Genomic DNA, 27,960 nt, shown 5'->3' with positions numbered 1-27,960 from the left:
CCCCTGAATTGATCATGTGACCTACTTTTGATTGGAACCGAGGCGGTACATGAAACATAACAATGGCATAGTTGTCGACAAATTTGTTTAAAATCAAAATATGCTGCTCCAAGACCCAGTTCAGGTATAAAGGGTGGTCACTTTGGGGCAGACATAAATTCTTCACATAGTAAATACCTAGTTCCTCTTTTCTTTCAGGTGGAAGGATGTAGACTCAGTCGATTCACTGGTGTTAAAAATTACGTTTTGCTATTCTGTTGTATTACATAGCTACCCAAAATTATGCTGCTAAAACACATGCGCTTGTCTTGTTACCATTTTCACACTGTCCAAAATGGCACTGATTGTATGGGTTGTGTTATATAGTAATAATTAACACATGTAAAGGTGAAAAGTTATCAAACGTCATTAAAAATTGAACATTGATGGGATGATTGTGTCAAACTAGCTGCTGCACTTCTAAAGGACTTATGTGTTCATTAGACAAGTAATAAAGAAGGAAATGTAACATTAGTAGACTTCAAAGAATGTGTGCATTGGCATAATATCTAACATGTTGAAGGTGATTGATCAAGTAGTTGAAAACTCCAATCAAGTTAGCAAGTCTCATAAACAATACCAACACTAACAATAGTCCGGTAGTCCTGTGCCTACCTAATTTGGTGAGAGGACTACTTTGAAATTTCAATTGGTAATCCTTTGGGCAACTTCAATTTATTCTTAATATTGTATTAGTCCTAAACACAGGACTGCAAATTTATTCTGAGGACTACTTTATTAATTTATCCAGTAGTCCTTCGGGCTACCCAGTTGGAAAAGTTAGTGTCAAACCCTGAATTCAATGAGGAAAATTTGGTGCTGATTTGGGTGGTTAAACCTGTCCCAGGTCAATACTCCCAAAGTGGTCAGTACTGGACGATTGAAATTTTGCCAAAAAAATTTTTGTCAGTATTAATTATTTTCGTACTTCATTAAAATAACAGTTAATATATTTTGTACTATATTTTCTGTGTGCGTACTTTCAAGAAATCTCTTCTTACATTTTTAATTTGAAAAAAAAAATATACATTTCCCATTCAAAATGATTTTAATTCATGACCATTTTACTTTTTGATTCATTTAAATTGTTTTTTTTTACTGGTAAATTACAGATTACTTCATTATGAATAGAACAGGTTACTTTTCATTTGGATGACAGTTGATCAGTAAATAACCATAACTGCTAAAATGATATCCCCTCACAGTCAAGAAGACCATTAAAGTGGCTAGCAGAAAAGAGTTAAAAACAACATTTTTAGGATTTTTCATTTACCAGACAGAATTCTTCCAAAAACAGGAAATGGAAAGTTTCCATGTAACTGATGGTAAACAGTGTCCCAGATCAGCGCTCATTCTCAGTTTTATACTTTCATTTAAAATATTAGTCATTGTTACTTCAAATCTCATCAAGATGAAACCCTATTTGGCACTTCTACTCCAATAATGAAAACATTTCTTTATCATATTGTCTTTACTTCGTCTTTAAAGTCTTAACTATCCTTAAAAAGCCACTTTGTAATTAACAGTTTCGTATACATCAACAATAAATTTACTTATCTTGGAAACCTCTTTTCATATGCTTCCTTGCCAAACATCCAATCAACCAGTATTGACCACTGGTCCGGTCAATACTACTATTGACCTTTTTATTTTTGCTAACCTTGATCTTTAATCTTGACTTGAGTAACCCCGAAAAAAGGTTTTTGAAAGACATATATTCATCAAATAGTGGTTCATTTAATTACAAGTTATAATTTAAGTTGTTACCTGGTGTGTATACATGTAGTACATATCACAATTGAGTGGCCGAGGATTCATCTTTACCATTACCAGGGCAGCTGTAATTTTGTTGTGAGAAAGTTGTTTATTTTATACATGTACTTCTCTCCCTTTGGCAAGTTGTAAACCTTAATTTTTGAGAGAAAAAAAATGCGCTTATTCAGAAAGTTGACTTGAATTGTTGGAAATTTAATCTTCATTTGGAGTGTTTTCATAGAAACTTTTTTTCTATCCTAGAACACTGAGGTTGAACTGCATTTTATAGAACAAGCACAACCATGCAGACACCTCAGTGTTTGAGTCTTTTTTTTTTCACTGCAACCAGGGATGATTTTTGTTCCTCTTCAGGGTTTGATACTAACTTCTCTCATTAGGTAGCCCACGGGACTGTTCGATAGATTTATTTGGTAGTCCTCAAATAATTTTGTGGCAGTGTCCTTAGGACTAATAAAAATTTAAGAATAAATTTAGGTAGCCGAAAGGACTACCAATTAAAATTTTTAGGTAGTCCTCTCTCAAGTTAAGTAGGCACAGGACTATCGAACCACTGTTATTGTCGAACCCTGTGCTTTTTAGTGGAATTCCACTTTTTAAAATCAGGATTTTACTGTTAAGAGCCTATTTTTTAGGGTATATTTACTTCCTATTTTGCCAATTTCCGATTTGTTTGTTGACCTTGCAAAATTATCCCTGTGCAACAATATTTACAAAAATGTATTTGAATTAGAAGTTACAGTAGTTACTTAGTATCTTAGCAATGTAAACTTAAAACGCTTAACATAAAAGTGATTTTGTCCCCAAAAACAGCTGAAATTCCGCTGCAATAAAAGGGTAACAAAATTACGGCATAAGATATCATTTATTTCAGGCAGCAATATGGGAAAACCTGAACCATTATGCCTATGCTGATGCAACTTTCCTTGCAGAAAGGTTATTTGCTGAGGGTAAGATTCATAAATAAAAATATAAGTGACAGACATGACTTTCTTCTGCTTTACAACTGAATTCTGCTTTTTCAAATCTTGATTTTACATTCCGTTTCTTTACTGAATATTTTTACTTTTGCTTTTGTCAATTTCTTCTTTTTTTGTTGGCATTGTTAAATCATGTCTGAAGTAATATCTGGAAACCTAATTTTGTTTATATGTCAGTCTTTAAGACGGGAGGTACGTTGTATTAGGGTATGATAATACCATCCATCCATCATTCACATTTAGCACAATGACTCAAAAATGCTACCAGAATTTTTTGTGAAACTTCAGTTAATTATTTCTTTCTATTGAACTCCAGTTCTGTTTTATGAATTTCAGATTTTTCATTCATATATGACCGCAAAATTGTTTGCCTATCGTCTTTGACCTAAGCATCCATTGTATAATTTTCAGACTATAAGTCTATAATGGTTGCACCCAGGCTCACTCTACTGGGTGTTTTGGGTGAAATAGTTGCCCTTGGGCAGTGATTGGGGGTACTTCAGGACCAGATAATATTATTCCACCATTATCAATATTTTCAATAGGGGGTTCATAATCGTGTCCAGCTGCCAAGTTAGTTTCTACAACAATTGCAGTTTGATTCTGGTAATTACCATCATTAATATCCCATTGGACTATGGTCCCTTCCCCTTCAATTCAAGGGACATTTTCAATATTAATGGGCCATTCTAAAAAAAACATGGGACAAAATTTGGAATAGCAGCTAATGCCAGCTAGACATAGATATTGAAGACCAAATGTAGCATAAACAAACTTTTATTTACGCTGCAGATCACATGTTTATTAAGAGTTAACAATTAATTGTCACATCAAATGACTTCTTTTCTGTTGTTTGAGTTTTTATACTAATGTATTGTCTAGTGCTTAATCATAGTCCACAGACCCCCCCATCAGTAAGATCCTAAATTGGCTATTAAAGTAGTTTATCACAAATGATAGGAAAGAGTCAGTTTTTTTTTTTTGTTTGGCTGCAATCAGATTTTGGATTTTTTGGGGGGTACTTCAGGACCAGATAATATGACTCCCCATTACCAATATTTTCAATAGGGGGGTCATAATCCTGCTGCCACATTAGCTACAACAATTGGAGTTTGATTCTTACCATCATTAATATTTTTTAGGCTTTGAAAAAGATAATTTCTTCTGTTTTGGGTCTAGCTTAAAAATGTCTTTGGTTGCATTTTCAATTTCAAATGTGACCGCCAGTCCACACTTTTCCGATATTATCAAATTATTTTCATTCCTTAAAACAATGTTTATTGTTCTTTCAAACACGTAAGCAATCAAGAATATGTAATCTAAAAAAATCAATTAAGTACCATTTCATTTCCCGGTCTTCAAATCCCTTCAAAAATGTGGCAATCAACAAAACATCTGCCTGCAGCTAATACAAACATTTTTAAAAGACACGTTCATGCCTTTATTACTGTCACAAGTAGTGGACAACACTTCACCATCAATGATGGAAACTTAATGCACGCACAAGACACAACACATTAGTACTCAATACACCATTATAAGAGGAAATCCGACTATGGCGCATGTTGCACAGTAATCCCAATCACTGCTTGGGTCACTTACTTTGTCCTTAGACAACACCAAAGTGAAATAGTCACCCTCATTTTCAGACATTGCCTTTGATTGGGACTGTACTGTCCTTTAGTGGTTTTTTTACCAGAGTTATCTCTCTTCCAATAACAATTCAAACAAAAATGGCACCCGTTCAAGAAAATAAATTGTAAAAAAATATGAAATCTATCAAATATTCCGTTACAAACAGGTATTTTAATCAGCTTTTTGTTTTAAACATTTAAGACAGGATACAGGAAGAACATTCTTCACTCCAGCATACGATAATACATGTTTTATCGTTCATATCTCATTATGAATCTTGCAATTTTGTCATGCGTTTTTTGGGACTTCGGTTAAATTTATCTCATTTAATAATTTGGAAGAAAACCAAAAGCATTTCTTTTGATCTTCGTGATTCTTAACTGAACAGTAAATTCTCCATTTCAATGAAATCTTCCTTAAGCTTGAGACAAGTCGGTACCCACTTCTACAATATGTGTCATTAAAGTTTCAGTCTTGATTTTTCAGTTATAAATTTTGAACATGATTATTGATACTCTTGATCAACTTATATCAAGAGACTTAATATTATGAATGAAGTGAAACCAGAAAAAAAACAGAATATATAACACATATTACTGTGAAAGTGGGGTACCAATTTTCGTGGGTAGGCCAAACTATGAAATTTAGTTCCCAAAGAAAAGGAGAATCCCAGCGATGTATTTACTGAAAACCTCATAACCACGAATTCAAGAATCCATGAACTTCTTGTTCTTCCCTTGTCTGCAAAAATTGGTATCCTCGAATTAATGTACTTTCACGATACTGAAAAAAGTGAAAGTAATAGATGCGTGTACGTGTCTCCCTGATCACTCCCCACTTCTCTTTAGTGTGTCTCTGAAAGAAAAGTCACTTCTCCCTGTTTTTCTCAAGAAGCTTGAGCCCTGCCACCTATTTTCATGAAAATACAGTACATGTAGTTATTGATGTAAGCCCCCTTTTTATCTGTTGTAAATATCTGGTTTTCCATTTTCAAGTTATGGGACTTCATTCATAAATAAAGGATTTCCCATAACTGTACAATATAAACTTGAAAATGCTTCAATATATTCCAATTTTGAGTGGAGTATGAATTGCTCATTTACTTTTTTTACTTTGTGTTATTTTGGTTATTTAATGTTCTTTGTTGTGTGTGTCTGTTTTCCATGTCTAGTCTTTTTCCCAGGATTACATTCTTTTGATTTCCGCTAGAATCCTGTTTCCCTTGCTTATTCTTTCAAGTAATTTTCATTTAATGTCATTGAAGCATTTATTTTGATTAATGTAAGCTCCTTTTTGATAATTTGATTTTGTGTATTGGTTGTCAAGCATTTTTAATCAAAATCCAAATTCAGAGCTGTATCAAGCTTGAAATTTGTGTCGGTATTTGCCCCATCTGTTCAGTATTCAACCTCTGTAGGTGTACGTAGCTGTGCACAGAAAAGCATTTTATTATATCCCAACTCAACGAGTCATATCTTGGAACCATTTTGTTCATTTATCATTATTTCCATTTGAATTTCGTTACACATTATGAACAATCACATTAATATGTCATTATTAAGTTATCATAGATATATATTGATACTTCCCTTTTAAACTTTAGATAAATTTTAAAGTAAACACATCGATTTTTGTGGACGTACAACATAGTAAAACCATTTAAATTAAATTAATAGTTTTGTATTTCTTTTTCTTTCTTCAGTATCAAACAATGATGCCTTGCATTTGGTGGCAACGTGTTATTACAGAACAGGGAAGGCAATGAAAGCCTATATGTTACTACAGAAGCATGGCTGTCCTACGCCACAGTGTAAATACCTGTTTGCCAGATGCTGTATGGATCTCAATAAGTAAGTTGCTATCCCTATCAGTAAAATTTAGGATACATGAGGACTTGTCAATCTTCTATCTGTGCATTTATCACAACAGAGGTTTTGGTTTGTGCTCAAGATTGTCCATTGAAATGTGTCACATCACCTGACCACAAGCTTGTTACACATTACAATAACTTCTCTACAAATTTTCACTGTAAATTCTGCAACATAGATTTCGATAGAAAGCTCCATAAAAAAAGTGTTTTATAAAGAATCATACAGTTCAAAATTATGGATGTATAATTATATGATGTATTTTGGTCAAAATTGTGGAATATTATTTGTTTGGATAAGCGGATATGATATGATATTATAGTATTGCCTTGTTGCCCAAGAGGTCAACTTTATTATTTTGGTAATGATTGCATGATTGAAATACAACAACAAAAAGTCAGTTGATTACAACAAATAGAATCAACTACTAGAAAAAAAGCATTTTATGCAATGTATTATCAAGTAACCAAGAACTTATTAAAATCTTGCATGGAGCAATAAAATAAATGCTGTATTTAACTGTAAAGTATCAGTCTCTGTTAGAATCGGGCAGTAGGTAAAACATCTTATGAAGAAACACCATTTTGTTTATGTTAAAACAAGTTTAATTTTACTGTTTGTACCATCAGAATCAAAGAAAAAGATGAGAGTTTCCATTTTATTTTGGTAAATTAATTTGTTATTTAATTGAAATGCACTGAAAATGAACATTTCAAAGGCAGATAACTCTGTTAAAAACCTCATTCTAATATTCTGAGCAAATCCAATGATGCAGAGGTCTTTTCAAATAGAGAAATCGTCATAAGTGAAATTATATTGTCAGAACTGTTGTTTTTTTTTCACGTGTGTTTCTGATTTTTCCCATTTTGCCTGATTCTTATGAATACTTTTTCTTAAGTACACTACAGTGTGGTGTATTTTTTCTTATCTTTTACTTGAAAAACAATAAGACCAAAATGAAGAAAAAAATGTCTTCATTCAAAAATCCAACTCAAAACTCTAAACAGCAAAGAGATATAGATATATTTAAACCATCCAAACATGGTTAAACCTAATACTACTCACAGTAAAAAATGATCTTTCAATAACCTCTTTTGTCTCTTTTTTAGATTTCCTGAAGCAGAGAGTATGCTGGCAGGAAACATTGTTAGTTCTAAAACAAGGACAAATGAAGAGATTGAGGCAGAATATGTTGGTCTCGCCTGTCATGTCTTTGCCCTTCTTGGTGCTTTGTATAGGTAGGTTTTTTTGGTCTTTGATTTAGCTTCAAATTTTCTTCTGAAGAAAGGTTTCTCCACAGAGCAAACCTGAGAACTGACACTGTCCAAAATTATACATATCAGGTATGACTGTGATCAGACACTGTTCAATTCTATACTTGGTGAATTTGCACAGGCCTTCTTCAAAAACAGGATTGTAGTAATAAAACATATGAATGTACAGTATTAATTTTGACACATTATATAATTGAAGTAATATAACTTTATTGCCTCATTTTCATGAAGTTTATGCATTAAAAGTGCCCTTGAGTCCTAGCTGGAACACTGAAGTATGTATAAATTTTAATCTGATCACGTCCAAAAGGTAACTTTTAGCTAAGAACAGTTTACGTATGACTGATATTTCGTCTGAATATAGCTGAAATACTGCTGCTCGGACGTTAAACCCCAACAATCAATCAATCAAACTTATACTTGTTTCTCTTTTTATTTCAGTAAAACAGAAAGATTAACTAAAGCTATAGAATGTTACAAGAAAAGTTTAACTTTGAATCCTCTGTTATGGTCTTCTTATGAGAGGCTTTGTCAGTTAGGTGAGCTTTTAAGTACCAGTCCAGAAAAAAAGTTCAGTGCCAGTAGTAGAGATGATTTATGTTGTAGAAAGAAAAAAAAAACAAACAATGCTTAAATTAGTTCTACATATGTAATTATTTTCACATAATGATAGTCTTTTCTGTATTCAAATCTGTAGTTTGTTGAAAACTGTATATTCGTCTCCCACTAAATTCAACCAAATCAAAACAAATCATGAACGGTAACTCTTGCAAATTCATACACAATCTTTTCTGTCTCATCTTCCAAACTGTCATTATTTTTATTAAATCTAATGTGACTATCTCATCTTTCGTTTATCGTATTCATATACATCATGTTTATTTAAATCAATTTGCATATTTTACAGGAGACAAAACAGACCCAACCCAAGTCTTTCATTGTACTGAGCCCCAGGTATTAACCCAAGTCCCTTCCATTAATGTCCAACCTCCTCATCAAAACCCCAGTGATGTATTGACTCCAATACCAGAAAGTACACAACCACTGATATCTGCAGAGATAAAAAATCAGGTACATGATTAGTACTGTCTAAGTATTGGTTATTAAAAAAAAATTATTTCAGAAGTAACATGGTTTATGATTGGATCAAAAATATCATTTATCATCTCTTAGACCAAATTTTGTAGTGACTGTGATGTCATTAAACTTTTTAATGAATTTTGAATTTTGGTACTTAAATTTTAATTATAAGTAATTACTGTTGTATTTTTTTCCTATTTGAAATAACCTCAGTGGTACTCAGGTTATCTATTGTACACCACATGATTGAGGTTATTTCTTCATAGACCAAAAAATATTAACAGTCATTCCTTAAACATTCTTGGATTCCCTATTAAATGGTAGTTTCTTATACAGTTTGTTATTATGGTTAGTTGTTTGTCCCAAGGGACAATGATACATTGGCAATGGTGCAAGCAGCAGGCGGTCAGTTTATGGATAATGCCTTGTACATAAGAAAGTATTGTGTTTATACTAAAGAATCTGAAAAATGTGATGCACCCCAAAAAAGGCTACATGTTTTTATTTTTGTAATTAAGTTGTCTTGCGGGTCTATATTGTGAATTGTGTAATTATCCATTCATATCTGCCTGCTCTTAGGAGATAATAAACATTGAAAAACCAATAGATTCTATTGTAGTTGAGTGTCATTTACAGAGTTATCTCCCTTAATTTTGAAATTTACAGGCCATTGCATATAAATTTTATCTCCTATGAACATGTGTTGTATAAATGACCGCATGTTACTTTCTGTTTACTATGACATTTTAAACAAAATATCAAAAATGAAAATATGTAGGCTTTCCTACCATGAATCACATTTTGCATGATTCTTATGTGGAGTGCTACTTAACACACATTACTGAATGTCACATATCTATGTTTTTACCAATAAGAATGGCTATTTTTTGTACAATATGAAATAATCAATTAATAAGTATATCTTCCTGCCTGATAAACTTTCCAAAATACGTGTGCAAGTAAGGCCATAATAAAAAAAATTCTTGATTGTCATCCAATATTCTTCAAAATTAGGGGTGGGCAGGCAGTTAATTTTATTCTTTTTATTTTTTTTAATTTAAGTGAAAATGCTATCAATTTTAAAGAAGTTAACCTAAATTAGGAAAGAAATCATAATAACATTTTTCAGGAAGGGTGAAAAAATTGGGTAGGGAGGAATGAGAATCTAGGATATTTTTGATTTTGGCCTAGTGACAAATAGAAATAATTTATTTGTGTGATAATGATGCCTTCCTATATTTTGTGAATTTTTGCAGCACTAGTTTCAAATTTTCCAGACAACATATACATGTATGATAGATATATGCAATATGTATGTATAAGAAATACTTCCCAAGTTAATAACATTCATTTTTATACTTAAGTATGAATGTAGAGCAAATATATATAATATTTCTGTGGGCAATAAATAGTTGTTACATTTTCTTTATAATTAGTGCAAATGTTATGAAATCTCTTTTTTCAGACACCTCAACCCCTTGTCCAAAATTGTACCAAGACACCAGAGAATTTTTCTGAAGTACATGTAACACAAAATGAGCCACAATGCCCACGTGCCCGACGAGGGTCAAGGTTCAAGGACATGCCTGACAGACAGGATATAACCAGAAATTTAATCAAACCTCTGTTTCTTAGTCCTTTGACTCCAAGGTTGGTTCATTAAGGTGGTTAATTGTAAATATATATATATCTATTCCATTTGGACATAAATTGAAGAAATATAAAAAAAAAAATTAAAAAAAAAACTGCTTTAGTTTTAAGTCTTGTGGAACTGTGGAAATGAAAACTCTTGAATTTCAGTATATGACACAAACTGAGAAATAATTCTTTTCAAAAATGTGCACATTTTCAAGTTCGCTAAGACTACCTATGTGAGATAAAGGCAAAGACACTGATGACAACATTAGTGATTTACATGTAATGTCTTAATTTCAGTAGCAGGAAATGATGGCAGCATTTTCCCAGATTATAGGTAGTTTTCATATAAAATGCAGTTTTTTACAGATGAAATAGGTACTTACATTGGTCCCTAATGGCACTATGTTACATCTTACCCTTATGAGAAATTCATTACCTTTCACTCATTAGATGTTTTTGGCTCATTCAAAGGGCAGAATTTCTCAAAATTTGTGTAAAAACTCTGTCTTCAATAAGGAAGTATGTAAGAACCTATCATACGGTAGTGGTTACAATTAACTGATTTGTACTGAGATTATTTAAAAAAAAAAAAAAAGCATCCCCAGTTTTCATGTATTTATTTATGCATGTAATTTTTATTTGGATTTTTGAAAAATGTCAACACAAACAAAAGAAATTTGTTGCTGTCTATAAAAATATGTGAAACTTGGTAAAACTTTTTTGTGAAAATTTATTGATTCTATCCATACTTTTAGTCTAAAGTTAAAACTTGGAGATTTAACTAGATGAGAATTTTATCATGGATTTTTCTAGCATTCAGTGAGGTCCCATATTTATACCCATTCCCAATGGCAAATACCCATTTTTATTTCCCAATCACACTTAAAATTTCCCAACTGTAAAAAAATATCCAAATTAACAAAAATGAAAAACTATGAATGTTAAAATAAAAAAAGTTATCAAGGTTTGTTATATTATCCTCTGAGATGATTGTCACTCCATGCGGAATACAAATACAGGGGTAGGGAACGAATGTCTTGCATTGCAGTATTGCTGGAAATACTCAGACATTTTCATTCAAAAATAACTGTTGGTGCCAAATTACCCTAAAATTTCTCGTGAGAATGTGCCTTTAGGGCCACAAAAAGCTATCAAAGTTAACATTAGAACGCTTAGTTGACGAATTCCTGAAATGACAAGTAGAGTGATAAAAAATGATGTCTCCCCCCCCCCCAATAAAAAAAAAACAAAAAAACAGATAAACCCCAGTTTATGGAAGCATTTTTGTTAGAATTTAGTCTGCTAGTTACTTAGATGATTTGTTACTTAAATAAAAACATGGTAAAACTTAATTTCAGTTTTGGGTTTTTACCTCTTGACACACCAAGTCCGCAGGATGCTGGTAACATTCCTTTCATCACACCATCACCAATAGCAGAAAACACGCTGCGTGCTCCAAGAGCACCAAGAAGAGTAAGTATACAATTAAATTTTCCCCTGAGTATACCTGGATAGGGGAGGTAACTGTTTGTGTCTGTCACATATTCATATCTATGTATATTAAACAACTTCATATTTTCACCATTTTTTTGTAATCTCTTTATTTTATGATAATCTTAAGCATTTGGTCATTAACTCAAAACAAAGGTACTCCATCAACTAGGGCTGTTCCAGTAAAACGTGGCAACGGGGAGAAAATGCACTTTTATTCTTTGTATATGGATGGGTGTTCAGGTCTCTTGACAAAATATAGAATTTAATACGAAACGTAAATAGAACTTCTATGGAAGGCTACCTTGGTGAAAAAGTGCCTTCACTGGGTACCTCATATCTTTTAATGGAGCGGCACTTACTTTCTGTTAACAGTCAATTTAGTTTTTTGAGATGGGTCATTTAGCTGAAGATTCTATATAGCCGCATAATTTGTGGACGTGTAGCAAATTGTGTTTGTCAAAGTAAATGTTAGGAAGTATTAATTAAGAATGAATTCGTGGAGGGGGTAGATTAGTACTCATTTTAACATGAGTACGGCATTAATATTCGATTTTTTAACACCGAGGGACAACGAGGTGTTAAATGAGAATATTAACGCCAAGCCCATGTTAAAATGAGTGCAAATTTACCTCTGGAAGGAATTATTTCTAGGCGTAGCCAAAATAACAACTGTTCCGTTTAACCTCTCCCGTATGGAAGTTGGATTAAATTTGTATATTTATGTCTTCGTATGTGTTGAATGTGTGTATTTATATAATTGACTTCAATTACATAACCTCTCAGCTGTTAAATCATGGCGTAAACGTTTTTAAGTGAGTGTTTTGTCTCAAAGGGACAGCGAAAGAAAAGAGACAGTGCGCAGGTGCTAAAGGTGGGGTTGTAGTGAAAGAAATCCTATTTTAATACACTGGGTAAATATAAGTCAAAATTAATCATATGAATAATTATAAATAATTTACATTTCAGGCTGCAACTAGAGGATCACAAAACCAGAATCCAAGTCCTATTTTAAATCTAACTGCAAACTTATCAACAAATACAAGAGAAAATCAACCAGGGTATTTATATATTGTTAATAATACTGCACTGACAATCATAAACTAATGCTCATATGTGAAAACTTCCCTCAAGTCGAGTTCCTACATTGATATTCATTAAATCAGTACACAATTATTGTTTTCATGCTTCAACAAAGTATTTAAAAAAAAAAAAAAATTTAAATAAGTATATTGACAACTTCAAAACATTGTTATATTTGTGACTTCACAATTAAAATTTATGGACAGTCAATGACTGTAAGAATGTGTAAATATAGAGTTGATGCATTTAGACTGCTTTAAAAGAACATTTTCAGGATAATTTAGAAATCTGTTAGGAGTAAGCAAAATCACTTGTTATTTGCTGGCCTTTGATGGTCATATTGTGGAAATTAGTCTGTTTCTACATATTGTTCAGTCATTCATAATATTTTTTGGATATTGATAATTTAATGGTACAAAGTTGTCTTAACCGAAGGAAATACCATTTTGTTTACATAGTTTTGTGATTTTTCATTTAGAGTTTTTTAACTTTGAATTTGGTTTTGTCATTCTTTCTTTTCCATGTTTTTTAGCATACAGAATAATCCCCCTCCGGTACGGAGAAGTTCTAGGTTGTTTGGCAGTAATAATTCAAGTTCAGTAAAAGTGAGTAAAATACATTGAAGTTTCTTATAAAAACTTGAATCAGTCTAATAAAAGTGGATGTGTTCAATACCTGCAATATAAACCTGAAATGCTCACAAGTAAATGTAATTTTTTGGTATAATTTTAATGATTTGTTAAAAAGGTTTTTGGTGTAAAACAATTCTTAAAAACAACTTAATTTATATGCTATCACTCTTCTTCTATTGTCCATGAACTACATGAAAATCCCTTTCCCAATTTTAACTGAACATGGCAGAAATGATACTTTGAAGAGTTTTTACAAAAGATCAATCATTTGTTCCATATGATGGAACAAGATAGACACCAGAGGCTATCAAATAGTCTGATAGGCCTATTTTCTAAGGTCAACTCCTCTGAAACCATTGGTGCCAATGTTTTAAAACCTTAAAGGATTTACAATGTTGTAACCTGAAATGTGTGAGTCTTTTGAAGTTGTATATGAAGAAAAAACTGAATGCCAAATGCTTTTAAAGTGAGATAATCCAAAATGATGATTTTATGTCTTTTAAAGGCTCAAAATTGCAAGTTTATGTGTTTTATGGAATTATCTTTGACATATTACATGTATAGACATGAAGATGTTGACTAAAAATAATTAAGGCTGGATAATTTAAAGCAATAATAGTCTTGAGAGTTTTACTTGCGGGTTACAGTTCTATGTATATAAGTTTCATCTTATTAATTTACAGGAAAATAACAATAAAACTCATGGAACGAAAACAAGGTTGCAGAGTCCCAAATCTATAGGTAGAAAATCTAAAACAAGAAGCAGTAAGTCTCAACAAGAACTCAATAAAATCAACAAATCAGAACCTGATCTGGATTCCAAGCCAGCGCAGGAGGTGCCATCTCAGACTCAGATTCTTCATATGCAGCAACAGTCGTTATGTAAGTTTATTTTTGGGTCACACCAGGGATATGGTAACTGTAATTGTAGTCATTTATCAGTTGTAATTGATTACATTTTTGCAAGTAATTGTATTCATGTAATTGATTACATTTTTGCAAGTAATTGTATTCATTTATATCCATTCCAAAGTCTGATTACATGTAATTTGATTTTATCAGTTGCATTTTACATTTCGAAATATCCTGTAAAAGTGATTACTTTTGATTAAATTTTGATTACAATAGAAATAAATCTCAAATTGTGACTATGAACAATATGTTAATATATTATATAAAAAAAATGTTGCATCTACATAAAGGGTAATAACAGTTTGGAAATTTTAACAGAAATTATCACTGTAAGCCTTATAGGGTGAAGTAAAATGTAATGTTCAGATGTTTAAAACAACCGTATCTATACAATTACGGCAGCTCAGTGCATGTGATATCTCTTATTAGTGTTCCATAAAACATGGCATTGCATAATGAATTTTACAGCTAGTTGAAATTGACCGGTTCCAATTTCAATACAAATTAAGGTAGGCTAGTGAGTAATTTAAATAGCTGTCTAGGTAGAAATCTGCCCTACATTATACCAATGTGTTCTACATAATTACCACAGGACACCTATGTGATCTTTTGGACACTGTCCAATTATATAGTAATATCATGTATTTTATTCATTCTAACAGACACTGTCTCAGATCTATGGATAATTAAACATTTTGTACTATCAAATGACAAAAGTGTGTACATAATACATTTTTAAAAAAATTAGGCAGAATTTAAGATGAAAGGAATGATATGATTTTAGGTTTTGCTTATGAGGGATGTAGCTATTTGTAGTCATTAAAGGACATTGTTGATAATACACTGCCATGTAAAATTGGTGATGTCACTACCAACTGGAATATAGCAGATCTCCTAAAATACCAGTTCTGCACCTGTGTTAAAACAATATCACTTTCAAAAGACGCACATCATTTCTGACAGTGATTTAGGCCTTTCATATTTCAGGTTACGTACATATATATATACATTTCACAGAGTATCTGTAAAATCTATTAGTAGATGTTTATGTTTTTCAGCTGGTGTGTTAAGCCTGTTGCAGTGTATTGGGAAAGCCTACCAAGCCCTGTCTCAGTATGATTGTAAAAAAGCTGTAGAACTCTATGAAGATCTTCCTCTACACCAGTATAATACAGCTTATGTACTCTGTCAGCTTGGGAGGGCTTATTTTGAATTATCAGAATATCAAAATGTAAGTACCTTACTTGATAGAATGGGGAAGCCCCAACATGCCATGAAAAAAAAATTGTTTGCAACTTGCGCACGCAGAATTTTAATCTTGTGTGCAACTTGTGCACACCAGTTATTTCAAATCTTGTACACACAAAATTTGAAATTTGTGTGAATAGTTTGAAAATCGGGTGCATAAGTTAGGTACTAGTGGGCATGAGTTGCAAGTAATATAAATCAACAAGAAGCTGGAATAATGATTCATAATTAGAGTATTAAAGTCTGATCTGACATAGGACTCTATTTGTTATGTTGGTAAACATGCAGATGCTTAAAATGTCTATATATTGTAAACCAGGAAATTTTCACACTTTCTTTTTTTTTTTTTGCATTTTCGGCATAAATCTGCTCTCGCATAGTTTAAAATTTGCGATCTTTCATCAAGATGTACTGTTATGTTCTTCGAAGATTAATTTTAATGGTGTAGGTCTTGGAGCAAAAAAAAGGGTGAAAATAAACTGCTGCGAAAATTTCACAGTTTACAATTGTGAAATGGGGAAAAAATAATAATAATGATATTTTATACCATTGGCATGCAAATTGAAAATGGTATAACACATACCATGCTTGTACCAATCCCTTCTACTAAGTCATTTTTTTGGTTTTGCAAGAGTTTACACAACAGAGAAAGTTTTCATTGAACTATCTGTATTATTAAGCATTCTGTTTTGTGCCATTTTCAGGCTGAGAGATTATTTTCTGAAGCAAGAAACTTAGAACCTTATCATTTAGAGGGCATGGAAATATTCAGTACAACTTTGTGGCATTTACAACGAGAGGTAGAATTATCTGCCCTTGCTCAAGAGCTCACCGACATGGAAAAAATGTCACCTGAGGTAGGAAACTAAAAACATGGTTTACATTGAGAAATAATTGGGGATGAATAATGAAATTACTTATTTGGATGACCAAATTGGTACCCCATTTTTGGAACCCTGTTACCCAATTTTTGGGTCACAGCTAAACTTAAGCAAGAAGTTCATGCATGATGGATACACTTAACAAATTCTATTTGTCCTTCTTGTTATTATACTCTTTGTCAATGAAGTTTGGAGGTTATATAAGTTTCATTTTGCTTTCATTTAAGGAGGTAGACTTAGGGTAAGGGACACAGCTCTTACATATCATTGGAACATTTGTATTCACCATTTTACATCAATCTCATGTAAGCATCAAAGTAACTTGGACTGTTTTCATTTGGTTCAAATGAAAGCTTAAAAGGCTTTGGTGAAATTGAATATGATACAAAAATATCCCTGATTTCAAGAGTTATGTCCCTTACCCTAGGTCAACCTCCTTAGACAAAAAATGATGTTCAACATATATATGAACTATGTTGCAATTAAATATCAAAAGGCAAAGTTCACACAATTATTTCATGGTAAGTATTTTATATTTTCTAACTTTTGTGCTGTAGTAAATTGTGATTTTTATTTCTTTGCAGGCTTGGTGTGCTACCGGGAACTGTTTCAGTTTGCAGAAAGAGCATGATACTGCTATCAAATTCTTCCAAAGGGCAATTCAGGTTAGTTGATGAAAATTGTTGACACTTCAAGTTAAACTTTCCAATCACAAATAGTCATTTTTGATGCACAAAGAAATAACCTGATATTTTCTTTCCATTTTATTCAGTTAATTTAACAGTACAATGGGCAAAGTGTATGTACGTAGTCAATAGAGTCACACTTTTTTTTTGACTGACTAAATATAACTGCCAATTTACTCAAAATTATTAAATGTGCATAGTAGTAGTTTCAAACTTCAGTATACAGAGTATTTCAATGTTTTCATTTTTGTTACTTTTGCTATGATTAAATATTTATGAGGTATAGAAGTTAGAACATGTGAAAGTAATTTTTAATACAATGAGATGCTTTTTTTTTTTTTTCAATACCACAAAAATCAATACAAATGTGTTCATTGGACTGATTGAAGGGAAAAATAGTAAAGAGAAAAATTATTTAGGATGAAATATCATCAACATCCAATATATTTAAGAGGTCTGAAACTTGAAAGGCTCAAAATTGTTCTGTTTGATGTGACATACATTCAGAAGTGATAGTTCAACTTTAAAACATGCATTGAGGATGCTTTTGAAAGTTTCACATATTCCCATTGGCCAAGTCATTACTGATATGAAAATGTAGATGTTCATTAAAGTTTTTATTTGAGTATAGCTCCATTCCTCATAAGCGAAGCTTAAAATAGAATTGTAGTGACAGTGAATGGTCTACATATAAATACACATTTCTAGTTTAATGAGGAATGACTGTTACATATAAATACACATTTCTAGTTCAATAAGGATTGACTGTTACATATAAATACACATTTCTAGTTCAATAAGGAATGACTGTTATATTTTTTCACTCTGTGAAGAAATAACCTTAATCTTCTGGTGCACAATAAACCTGTGTAGTACTTTATTTTAAAGAGTAATCAAGGGAACCAAGGTTATAGCGGTAATCAAAAGAATGTAATCCAGGGACAAAGACCAAACATGGAAAACAGACATACACAACAAAGAACATAAAGTAACTAAAATCATACATACAAAGTAACAAAAGCAAATGAGCAACTCAGACTCCACTAAAAACTGGGAGCATGGACCAGGTGCACCGGTAGGGTAAGCGTCCTCTGCTTTTCTAGAAACACCCGCCGAGTGGCTCAGAAAAAGTCAAGTCTGGGGTAGACAAACGAGGAAAGGAAAACTATGACCCATTGAATAAATCAGTTTTCATGGTGCAGATGGATACACCATAACGATCCATGAGTTCATGATAACGACCATAAAACTTATGTAGCGATGACTTCAATCTTGTAGCAATGTAACCCTAAACATTAAAGTGTGCACTATGGGCAATGAGGTACTTATTATAATTTAATTTTAGTATAAAAATTTTATCATAAAAAAGATTGATGATGTCACACTGACATTACAAAATTTGGTCTTTGATAAATGGACAAAATTTTTATTCAGTCAGACAGCTTGTTACTGAAATTAAATTATATATAAATGTATTAATTCAATTGCAGGTTGATCCTAAGTTTGCCTATGCTTTTACCCTATTGGGCCATGAATATGTGTTCACAGAAGAATTAGATAAGGCAATGTCATGTTTTAGAAATGCTATACGGGTCGATCCGCGTCATTACAATGCTTGGTAAGTGCATTACCAACATAATAAGTCGTAAACATTACCAACATAACAACTCATTAACATTACCAACATAACTCGTTAACGTTACCAACATAACAACTCGTTAACATTTCCAACACAACAAGTTGTTAACATAAGGATGGTTACTTCCATTCTTCAAAGATAAAGGTCAGTATAGATACTAAATGTAGTTTATTCACTCTGTGGGACTGGTTAAAGAAAAGTATGGATTTGGAAATGAAATTCAGTTTACCTGAGAAAAAGGAAAAACATTAAGGAGACATCCTCATGTGAAGTTAATGCTAAAATATTTGTTATCATCAAATCAAGTTTGAAATTAGAAAAAAACCTTCAAAAAAGATATACATGTAAACATATTTACTTGAGTTCATTTGATAAATACATGTAATTTTGTCTAAAAAGCAATGTAATATATTGAAAATGATGTATGCAAAGATGTATAAATACAAATGGAGGCAGTCAATTATGAATAACAGGAGGTTATTCTATTAAGGAGGTAGACTTATGGTAAGGGATGTAACGCTTGAAATTAGTGATATGTTTGTATTGTATTCAATTTCACCAAAGCCTTTCAAGCTTTCATTTGAAGCAGATTAAAATGAATCCAAGTTAATTAGATGCTTACATAATATTGATGTGAAATGCTCAATGCAAACATTCCAATGATTTTTAAGAGTTATGTCCCTTACCCTAGGTCTACCTCCATAAAGTCAATGAAGCAATGATTGTTGGAGTGGAAAACCTGTCATTTAATAGTTTTGATAAAATACAAAAATACAAGTATTTTTGTGTACAAAGAAAGTTCTTAATTATGATTGAGATCCTTGATATTTTTAGGTATGGTGTAGGAATGATCTATTATAAACAAGAAAAGTTTGATTTTGCTGAAGTTCATTTTAGAAAAGCCCTGCATATAAACCCTAACAGTGCTGCTCTTCTCTGCCATATAGGAGTGGTAAGTATTGTTTATACAGACAGGGAGTGTCTGGTGACTTGAAATATAACAACTTAAATGGATGAGGCTTAGATTCTGTATAAAACTTGAGGCTTTGACAAGGATTTTTTTGTTTGATAATTTTGGCTGAATTTACAGTCGAACCTCGGTAAGTCGAAGTCGAAGGGACCATGCAAAAATGTTTGAGTAATCCGAGGTCGAGTATAAACCGGAAATAGTTTGGTTGATGATTGTTTCTGCATTTACATTATTTGTTGAGTTTTTGCATGTACGTGTACTTCACTTTACAAGGTACTTCGTAATGCCTTGCGTTTCATATCGGAAGATATTTTTGTATGTTGTACATCATGTTTGAAATACTAAACGGCACCCAAGTGTTTTAGTGAAATTTCCATTTTATTTTTTGATCATCAAAAGTGCACAACATGCTGCTTTGTATAACTCACAATCATCAGTATTGGCAAACCATGTGCTCTACATTACAATGATAGCATTTCAGATTCACTAGCAAAACTAAAGTTGTTGAAATATACTTACCATTGTCTGTTTGATATCTAATTAAAAAGTCAGATACAATTACAATTCATCTGTATTTTTTTTTAAGGTTTAATCAAAATATCAAATTTTCTTTTATCACTGTTAGGGTGAATTCCGATGTGTAATTGATTACATTCGTGTCTTTTCACTACACATGCAATTTTGGATCAATTAAATGCACAAAACAAGCCATAAAGATCATGGTTTGTAATAAAGCAAGTTCTGACTAATTAGGTTACTTCGAGACATTAGGGTTAATTAACTTTGAAGTCCTATCAAAGGGACTGATTAATTACCTTGAGTTATCCAAGGTTTCGATTTTCCGAGTTTGAGTCATTCGAGTTAAAATTGCATTGGAATAAGGGGAGTTTTGCTGGGACTTTGTAATTAGTTTGAGTTATCCGAGATTTCGACTAATTAGAGTTCGACACATCGAGGTTCGACTGTATTTATCTTTTTTTTTCTAGACAGTATACTGATATTTTCTTCCTATTCCTTTTCTTATTAAGTATAATTTTTATTTGAGATGTTTGTTACTGTTCTACCCCATTTGTTGATGTTGATAGCAATGCTAAATTATTAAACAGATAGTTAATTGAAATTATTGTAATTGCAAATGTAGTGAGAATAAGCACCACACAACAATGTCCACATTAACAGTATATAAGTATAGAACAAGGACAAAAAAAATACAAAATCTTCTGTCAATTTAAAATTGTGTCACATGACTAAGACATGTTTCACTTGTCTCATTACAGGTACAACATGCACAGCAGAAATCTGAGAGTGCTCTGTTGACACTGAATAAGGCTATAGCCACAGATCCTAGAAACCCTCTCTGTAAATTCCATCGGGCTTCTATTTTATTTGCTAGTGATAAGCATAATGTGAGTACTTCAAAACCTAATGAAGACAATTTTTAAAAATAATCTCCTATTATTTATAGATATTTAATTTCATAATTTTCCTTCCTCCTTGGTACAGAATGTGCACCTAAGTAGTGGACTTTATATAAAAGAAAAAAAAAATCAGACATGAGATGATTAATGCATGATAAATACCCTCATAATTCACTTATATTACTTATTCAGAAACAAACTGGTATTTTTCATGAGTTGTCATTCTTGATTTGGTTGCATGTAGGTTTTTTTTTTTTTTTTTGTCCCCAGCATCAAGAGGAGACATGGAAATGCCAGGTGTCCGTCCCTTCGTCAGTGTTTTCTGCATTTTTTTTATCCTTTTACCGAATAAGTTTGTTTTCGGTATGTGGCCTTATTATGAAGAGTTATAGATTAAGTTCGACTTTGGTTACGGTTGAATGATTTTTATGGAAGTTATGGTCCTTGGACTTAGAAATTTCAGTAAATTTACAGTTTTTGGGTTTTTTTATTGTAATGCTTTTGCCAATTGATTTTAAATTTTGTATATAGTCTTACTATGAGAAGTTACAGTTGATTAATTTTTTTATGGAAGTTATGGCCCTTGGACTTAGAAAATTTCAGTGATTTTAAAGTTTTCTGCACTTTTTTTTTCGCTGGGGACGTTGGAACGCTGTTCTTTTATTTTTTTTATCATTTTTTTTCTCAGAAGTGCAGATCTGTATATAGGAAGGACAATATTTACATGAATGCAAAAATATGATTTAAAAAAGTGTCTTTTATTTTTTTGGTTGGTTTTTCTACATTCATGAATGACCATTATCATTGGCTTAGTCAGAATTTATATGGACTGGTACTAATTTTTAAGTTATTTTTTCCATAAGCAATCATACATGTACCTGTCCCACAAGTATTTAAGGAATGACTGTCATATTTTTTCTATCTATAAAGAATAAACACAATCATGTAGTGCACACTGAATAACCTGCGTAGCAGTTCATTTCAAGTGTGCACCATGGGCGTTTAGGTGATTTCAAATAGACCAAAAAAAAATAACGGTCATTCCTGATAATTAAATTTTAGAAGTGTCAGAATTCAGCGAGTAAATCATTTAAAAAATTGATGATATTACAGTCATTACAAAATTTGGTCTGTGAGATGATAGATGAAATTTTTTATCCAATCAGAACCTGTGTAGCTTTTGAAATTAAATTATTTGTTGGCATCTTTTAAATCTACATGAAGTATTGATTTCAATTTTCAGAGCAAGTTGTATGTGGTATGATGTTTTCATTGTATCTAAGAATTATTTTAAAGTATTTTTAACATAAAAAGACTAACATTCATTACATGATGGGTATAAACGAGAGTTCCATATAAATGTCATTTGTTTAGCTCAGAGTTTTTGACTAATATGATGTATACCGGTCATTCTTGTCCGATTTTATTTTGCCAGAATACTATTTTGTAGGAGGCTTTAAAGGAATTAGAAGAACTGAAGCAAATAGTACCTAAAGAATCTCTAGTCTACTTTTTAATTGGAAAGGTAAAACAATATGTTTCTCAATATTTTGTTTTATTTTAATTTTCTGGCAAAAGCATATCTAGATTTCTAAGAATCATGTAATTCCTTACAGGAAAGCAAAGTCCTGACGACTTGAAGTGAATGTCCATCCGATCAAGTGTTTGAGTTTAAAACCTTCTAGTCCTTTGGTCCAGTAGTCATAAAACCTTATAATTCATCCTGCTAGTCCTTTGGTCTAGTAGTGATAAAACCTTATAATTCATCCTGCTAGTCCTTTGGTCCAGTAGTGATAAAACCATACAATTCATCTTCTAGTCCTTTGGTCCAGTAGTGATGAAACCATATAATTCATCGTCTAGTCCTTTGGTCCAGTAGTAATTAAACCTTATAACTCATCCTGAGTTCTTTGGTCCAGTGGTGATTAAACCTTATATTTCATCTTCTAGTCCTTTGGTCCAGTAGTAATAAAATCTTAGAATTCTTCTTGCAAGTCCTTTGGTCCAGTAGTAATAAAATCTTAGAATTCTTCTTGCAAGTCCTTTGGTCCAGTAGTAAATGAGGTCTGTGTATAGTTATTCCCAAGGTATAATGTTTTTGAACAGTCCAACAGTTAATCTGCATTTGTTCTGTGGTCAGATTAATATTTTCTCCTGAAAAGTTTCTCCAATTTTTACTAATTTCTTTTAAATTTTGGTGAAGTTTCAGTAGCCAGTAAAGCTTTGAGGAGATTTATTTTTACCAAAGTCTGTCCAGTTGGTCCACTTTTTTGAGAGGAGGTCTTAGTTTAAATTTTGACTGGCTTGTGGCCTGAAAAATGACTCCATTTTTTGAAAATGAAACCTATTATGTTTTTTTTTTTATTTTATGAAGAGAGATAGAGACTTTTTAAAAAAAAAAACTGCATTTATGAATGTATGGGGTATTATGAGCATGCTCATAAAGGTTTTATAATTTCTCTTGCATTTGTAGGTGCATAAAAAATTAGGGAACACACATTTAGCTCTGATGAATTTTTCTTGGGCCATGGACTTGGACCCTAAAGGGATAAACAACCAAATCAAGGAAGCTATAGATAAGAGATATGTTACTGAGGATGATGAGTCTTTGGCCAGACTCAATGAAACAGGTAAAAATTAGGCCAATATTTGTCATACCTTCTCTATTTATCCACATATAGATTCTCCATCAGTTATGAGTGGTTAAAATTACTTCTTCATTTGAGATGGTAAAATTAAGATTTTCAACATACAAGCTTAAGTGAGCATATTAAATTTTAATTTTACCATAGAGAATGAAGAAATAATATAAATTAAGAAAAGACCAAGGGAGAACTGATTTCTCCCATGAAAACTGTAGAAAACATTAAAAATGTTACATTGTTACATGGTGGGAAAACTCTTACAAAAATTTTATCCCTGCACATTTAAACATTGCTTGATAAAAAGGGATGTAGGTCTTGTCACTTGACCCTGTGAGTTCACAAGAAGGAGTCTCAAAGTCCATTTAAAGAGTACTAGAAGTGGTTGTTTATATAGATAAGACTGCTAAACCTGAATACATAGATATGATAAAAATATGACAAAAAATGAAAATGCTGATAACTGTGCTTTGTATCACCACACCTATAGGTGGAAAACTGAATGCAAATTGGTCTTCAGTAATGCTGTCAACAGAGAAATTTTCAATCAAAAATAAATTGTGAATGTGACTAACAAGATATATGAATATAAATACAGAAGAATTACGTGTAAAAGTATGCAAATTAATTATACCCCCACTCTACAGGTTAACGGTATATTGGAATCACCTTGTCTGTCCATCATGCTGTTAGTCCAAATTTCATTTCAGCTTCTAATGGATGGATTGATTTCAAATATGATGTATGGTTTCATTAAATGGGTCATATATTGTGAGTCATTTTGGTTGTTCTTCAATATCAACTTCTGGTATGAGTGGGGTTATGCCAAGCACAACAATGCATGCAACTTCATGTTTAGTATTTATTATGCTACCTTTTTTCAGGTCTTGATGATGACATTGGTTTAGAAGACGTTGGAGATGTTAATGAGGACTTGCAATTACAAGCCATAGAAAGTGACGAAAGTTTGTGATAGTCATGTGATTTTATGTTGTCCATGTCTTATAAACTCTTTAATTCTGGATCAAAGAGATGCTTTTATAGATGGCTGTTCCAGTAAAAAAACCCTAATAGGGGTAAAACTGTTCACCTGTTATCTATTTGTTGTTGAATTTTTACACCTGATATTAAACTCCCACTCAACAGATGGATAAATTTCAAACTTGATATGTTGCTTTATATTGATGGGGTCGACGTTGTAAACAATTTTGGCTGCCACTTTATATTAATTTTATCTACATGGTACAGTTACTAGGACAACAACACATATAACTACTTGTTTTTTCTGTTTTTTTTTGGAGGGGGGGGAGAGTTTTTTTTTTTTTTTTTTTTTTTTTTTTTGTTTCTGTACACAATATTGAAATTCAGTCACTTTGAGAACTTCCTGTGTAGTATCCATAGTATCAATTCCGAATAAATTGAAATTGACCTTTGTTGGATTATTTACTGGAACAGCTGTTATGGAATGAATTATGTGATACTAGTTTTGTTAGTTGATGTGTAAGTTGTTGTATATTGTGATTTCACTGAGGCCAAGGTTGAGGGTCATAAGTTGTATTAGTATGTCTCTAAACATTCATGATAGCAGTTAATTTTTTATGGAGAAATTAAGAAAAAATTAATCTTATCGTACATGTACATGTATACTGTACCAGATATTTTGATTATTTTTAAATACTTAAATATTTGTTTCAGGGTTGTTTTGTTAAATCATACGAGGTGTTAGGGAAGGCACTTCTTTGATTGATACATGGGTGGTTGTCAAAACTCATTGAATAAATAGATTTAACTTGAAATTGCTTTTGGGAGTGAGCCCCCCTGGCAAAAATGTGCATTTCTCCCCATACCTTATATGTTTTAATGAAACAATTAAAAAATAAGTTTCTTAGAATATGTGTTTTTAGTCAAAATGACATTTTTTGTTATTTTTTTTATTCATAAAAATAAAGTTTTTTTCAGTTTTTAAGGATGAATTGTGTTGAAAATATATTTTTGCACCTCAGAATGCATAAATTCAGTCTCTGTCTTTTTATGAATTGTAGTGTATAAATTCCATTTTGGAATTAAGTTTAGCATCATAGTGATTTTTTAAGGGAAATTCTTCATGGTTTTGGCCTCTCCCTCCCCTTTTCCTTTTTAGAAAACAGAAGAATATTACAGTAGTAATTTTTTAAATTGATGCCTTATTTACACTGAAATTCCCTATGAAACCCTTTTTATTTCATGATTTACAAGTAGAGTGGATTTTTTACATTGTAAGTGCTAGCTAGTGTGTGCAAATGCTTAGAAAACTTTATAGTACTAGCTAACATTGTATCAAGTGAAAGGAGAATTAGCCTAAGTTATTTGATTTTCAAACTTCTTATTCAAGATCAAACAGAACAGTTTCCAAAAAAAAAAGTTATATGGTATATTACAGGTACATGTGTATTCCATTAAGAATAAAACTGTATAAATACCCACAGTTAGATTATATTTCACCACATCAACCAAGCAAATATATTTTTTTTTAATTTGCAAGATCTAACAATCTGAAAGCTGTTGTGAAATAGGCGTGGGACCCTTTTAAAAAAAAAAAATCTTAATGTGATGTTTTCCTCAAATATTTAATTTCAAGTGATCTGATTGGTATAAATTTCAGAGGAGGAAGACTTTGGGAAAAACCTCAATTTTAGATTTTTATGAAACCAGGCCCTGATCTTTGTCCATTGTGTTTTCATTGTTCTTTCTGGGTAATAATTTTTTTCAGGCTGGGTAGAAACCCACCGAACAAATAATACTTACAATTTACATTTGCCATATTTTAGCGAAATTTCTATATACAAGGACCGGTTTCAAATCCTCAAATCCTTTCTCAACTCGAATTTTTACCATGATTGCTCAATATTGAAGGTTTGAGGAAATTCTCAATTTTTTTTATGAAACCTGACTCTGATCTGTACTTCAGAAAAAAAAACATGCATTGATAAACCAACCAAGGAAGATAACTAGATTTTCAAACTGCAAATTTCATATACACTCAGAATAATTTATTTCTTGAAGTGCAACAACCAAATGCAGAACTAAGGCTGGTTAAGTGAAATGTGACTCTTTTGAAATACTAGTGAAAGTGATTTCCTGGGTTTTTTTTATGCATATATCATATATTCAGACTTCTACTCAAATGAAATGGTATTACCTAAACTGCATATATTTCAAGGTACATGTTTTTGTTGATTAAAAAAATGAAGGATATTTTGCCTGTAATGAATGAATTTTATTTGGCGAAAGGAAAACATATCTGACTAAAAGCAAAGTCATTGCCAATATTGGTTTGGTAAATGTAAGACACATGAATTTGTTTATATTCCCTGATATTATCTTTCTAAGTGGAGACAGTTGCCTATTGCTTACTTATATCAGGTTGATTTTGAATGACAGTTTGACAAGGGAGTGCATAATTCATTGGAATATTATTTTGTTACATAATATTGATATGTATTATCTATTTCTACTGAATAAAAGTGGAAATTTTAACATAACTTTTTTTCTACTTGCTGGTGTTGTTTTGACATACTCCATTGGTGAAGCAAAGATGAAGGTAAAATGTTGACATCTACTTTTTTTATACAACCTGTGCAGTTTTTAGAAAGTAGGGAACTTTTCTCTGCCGGTGCAACTGGTCCATTTTTTTCAGTTTTTAGTGGAATATGGGTTGCTCATTCACATCGTTTCTATGTGCATGTTTTTATTGGTTATTTCATGTTATTTGTTGTGCGTCTTTTTTCTTGGTCAAGTTATTATCTCTGGATTTTGTTAATACCAGTTACCTTGACTTCCCCTTCAGCCACTTTCTATTGTGTTATAATAGACCGGCTTCAGGTATGGAGAGAATCTTTCCCATACTTATTTTTTTTAGGGAGAAAAAGAGGACTATGTATGACACTATACAATAGTTATACCTGAATTAAAGACCAGTTAAATATCATACATGACTTGGTAATATAAATAATACTATTAAGTAATGCCTATGTTACTCCTACCTCGTTAGAGGTTGGAATTCCGTTCCTCCATACCCTTATATTGTATGGC

The 27,960-nt window shown here is 31.9% G+C and overlaps 1 protein-coding gene across 1 annotated transcript; it reads left to right on the top strand.

Moving 5' to 3' along the window:
* Positions 1–13: 13 nt before the first annotated feature.
* On the top strand, positions 14–27,410 carry LOC148599736 (cell division cycle protein 27 homolog). Its single transcript, XM_088557507.1, has 20 exons — positions 14–124; positions 2,687–2,762; positions 6,130–6,277; positions 7,405–7,533; positions 8,011–8,108; positions 8,477–8,640; positions 10,115–10,299; positions 11,646–11,760; positions 12,748–12,839; positions 13,394–13,466; positions 14,177–14,375; positions 15,464–15,636; positions 16,358–16,510; positions 17,119–17,199; positions 18,711–18,838; positions 19,694–19,811; positions 21,107–21,235; positions 22,698–22,772; positions 23,721–23,877; positions 24,774–27,410. The coding sequence occupies exons 1-20, from the start codon at positions 101–103 to the stop codon at positions 24,860–24,862; spliced, it is 2,406 nt and encodes an 801-aa protein (XP_088413633.1). The 5' UTR covers positions 14–100; the 3' UTR covers positions 24,863–27,410.
* Positions 27,411–27,960: the final 550 nt, after the last annotated feature.

The sequence above is a fragment of the Perna viridis genome, chromosome 13, assembly GCF_037379345.1.
Source record: "Perna viridis isolate PV_CMFRI_1.1 ecotype Kerala chromosome 13, ASM3737934v1, whole genome shotgun sequence".
Classification (NCBI taxonomy): domain Eukaryota; kingdom Metazoa; phylum Mollusca; class Bivalvia; order Mytilida; family Mytilidae; genus Perna; species Perna viridis.
The sequence above is the reverse complement of the archived record's forward strand: the minus strand, read 5'-3'. Positions and strand labels throughout refer to the sequence as shown.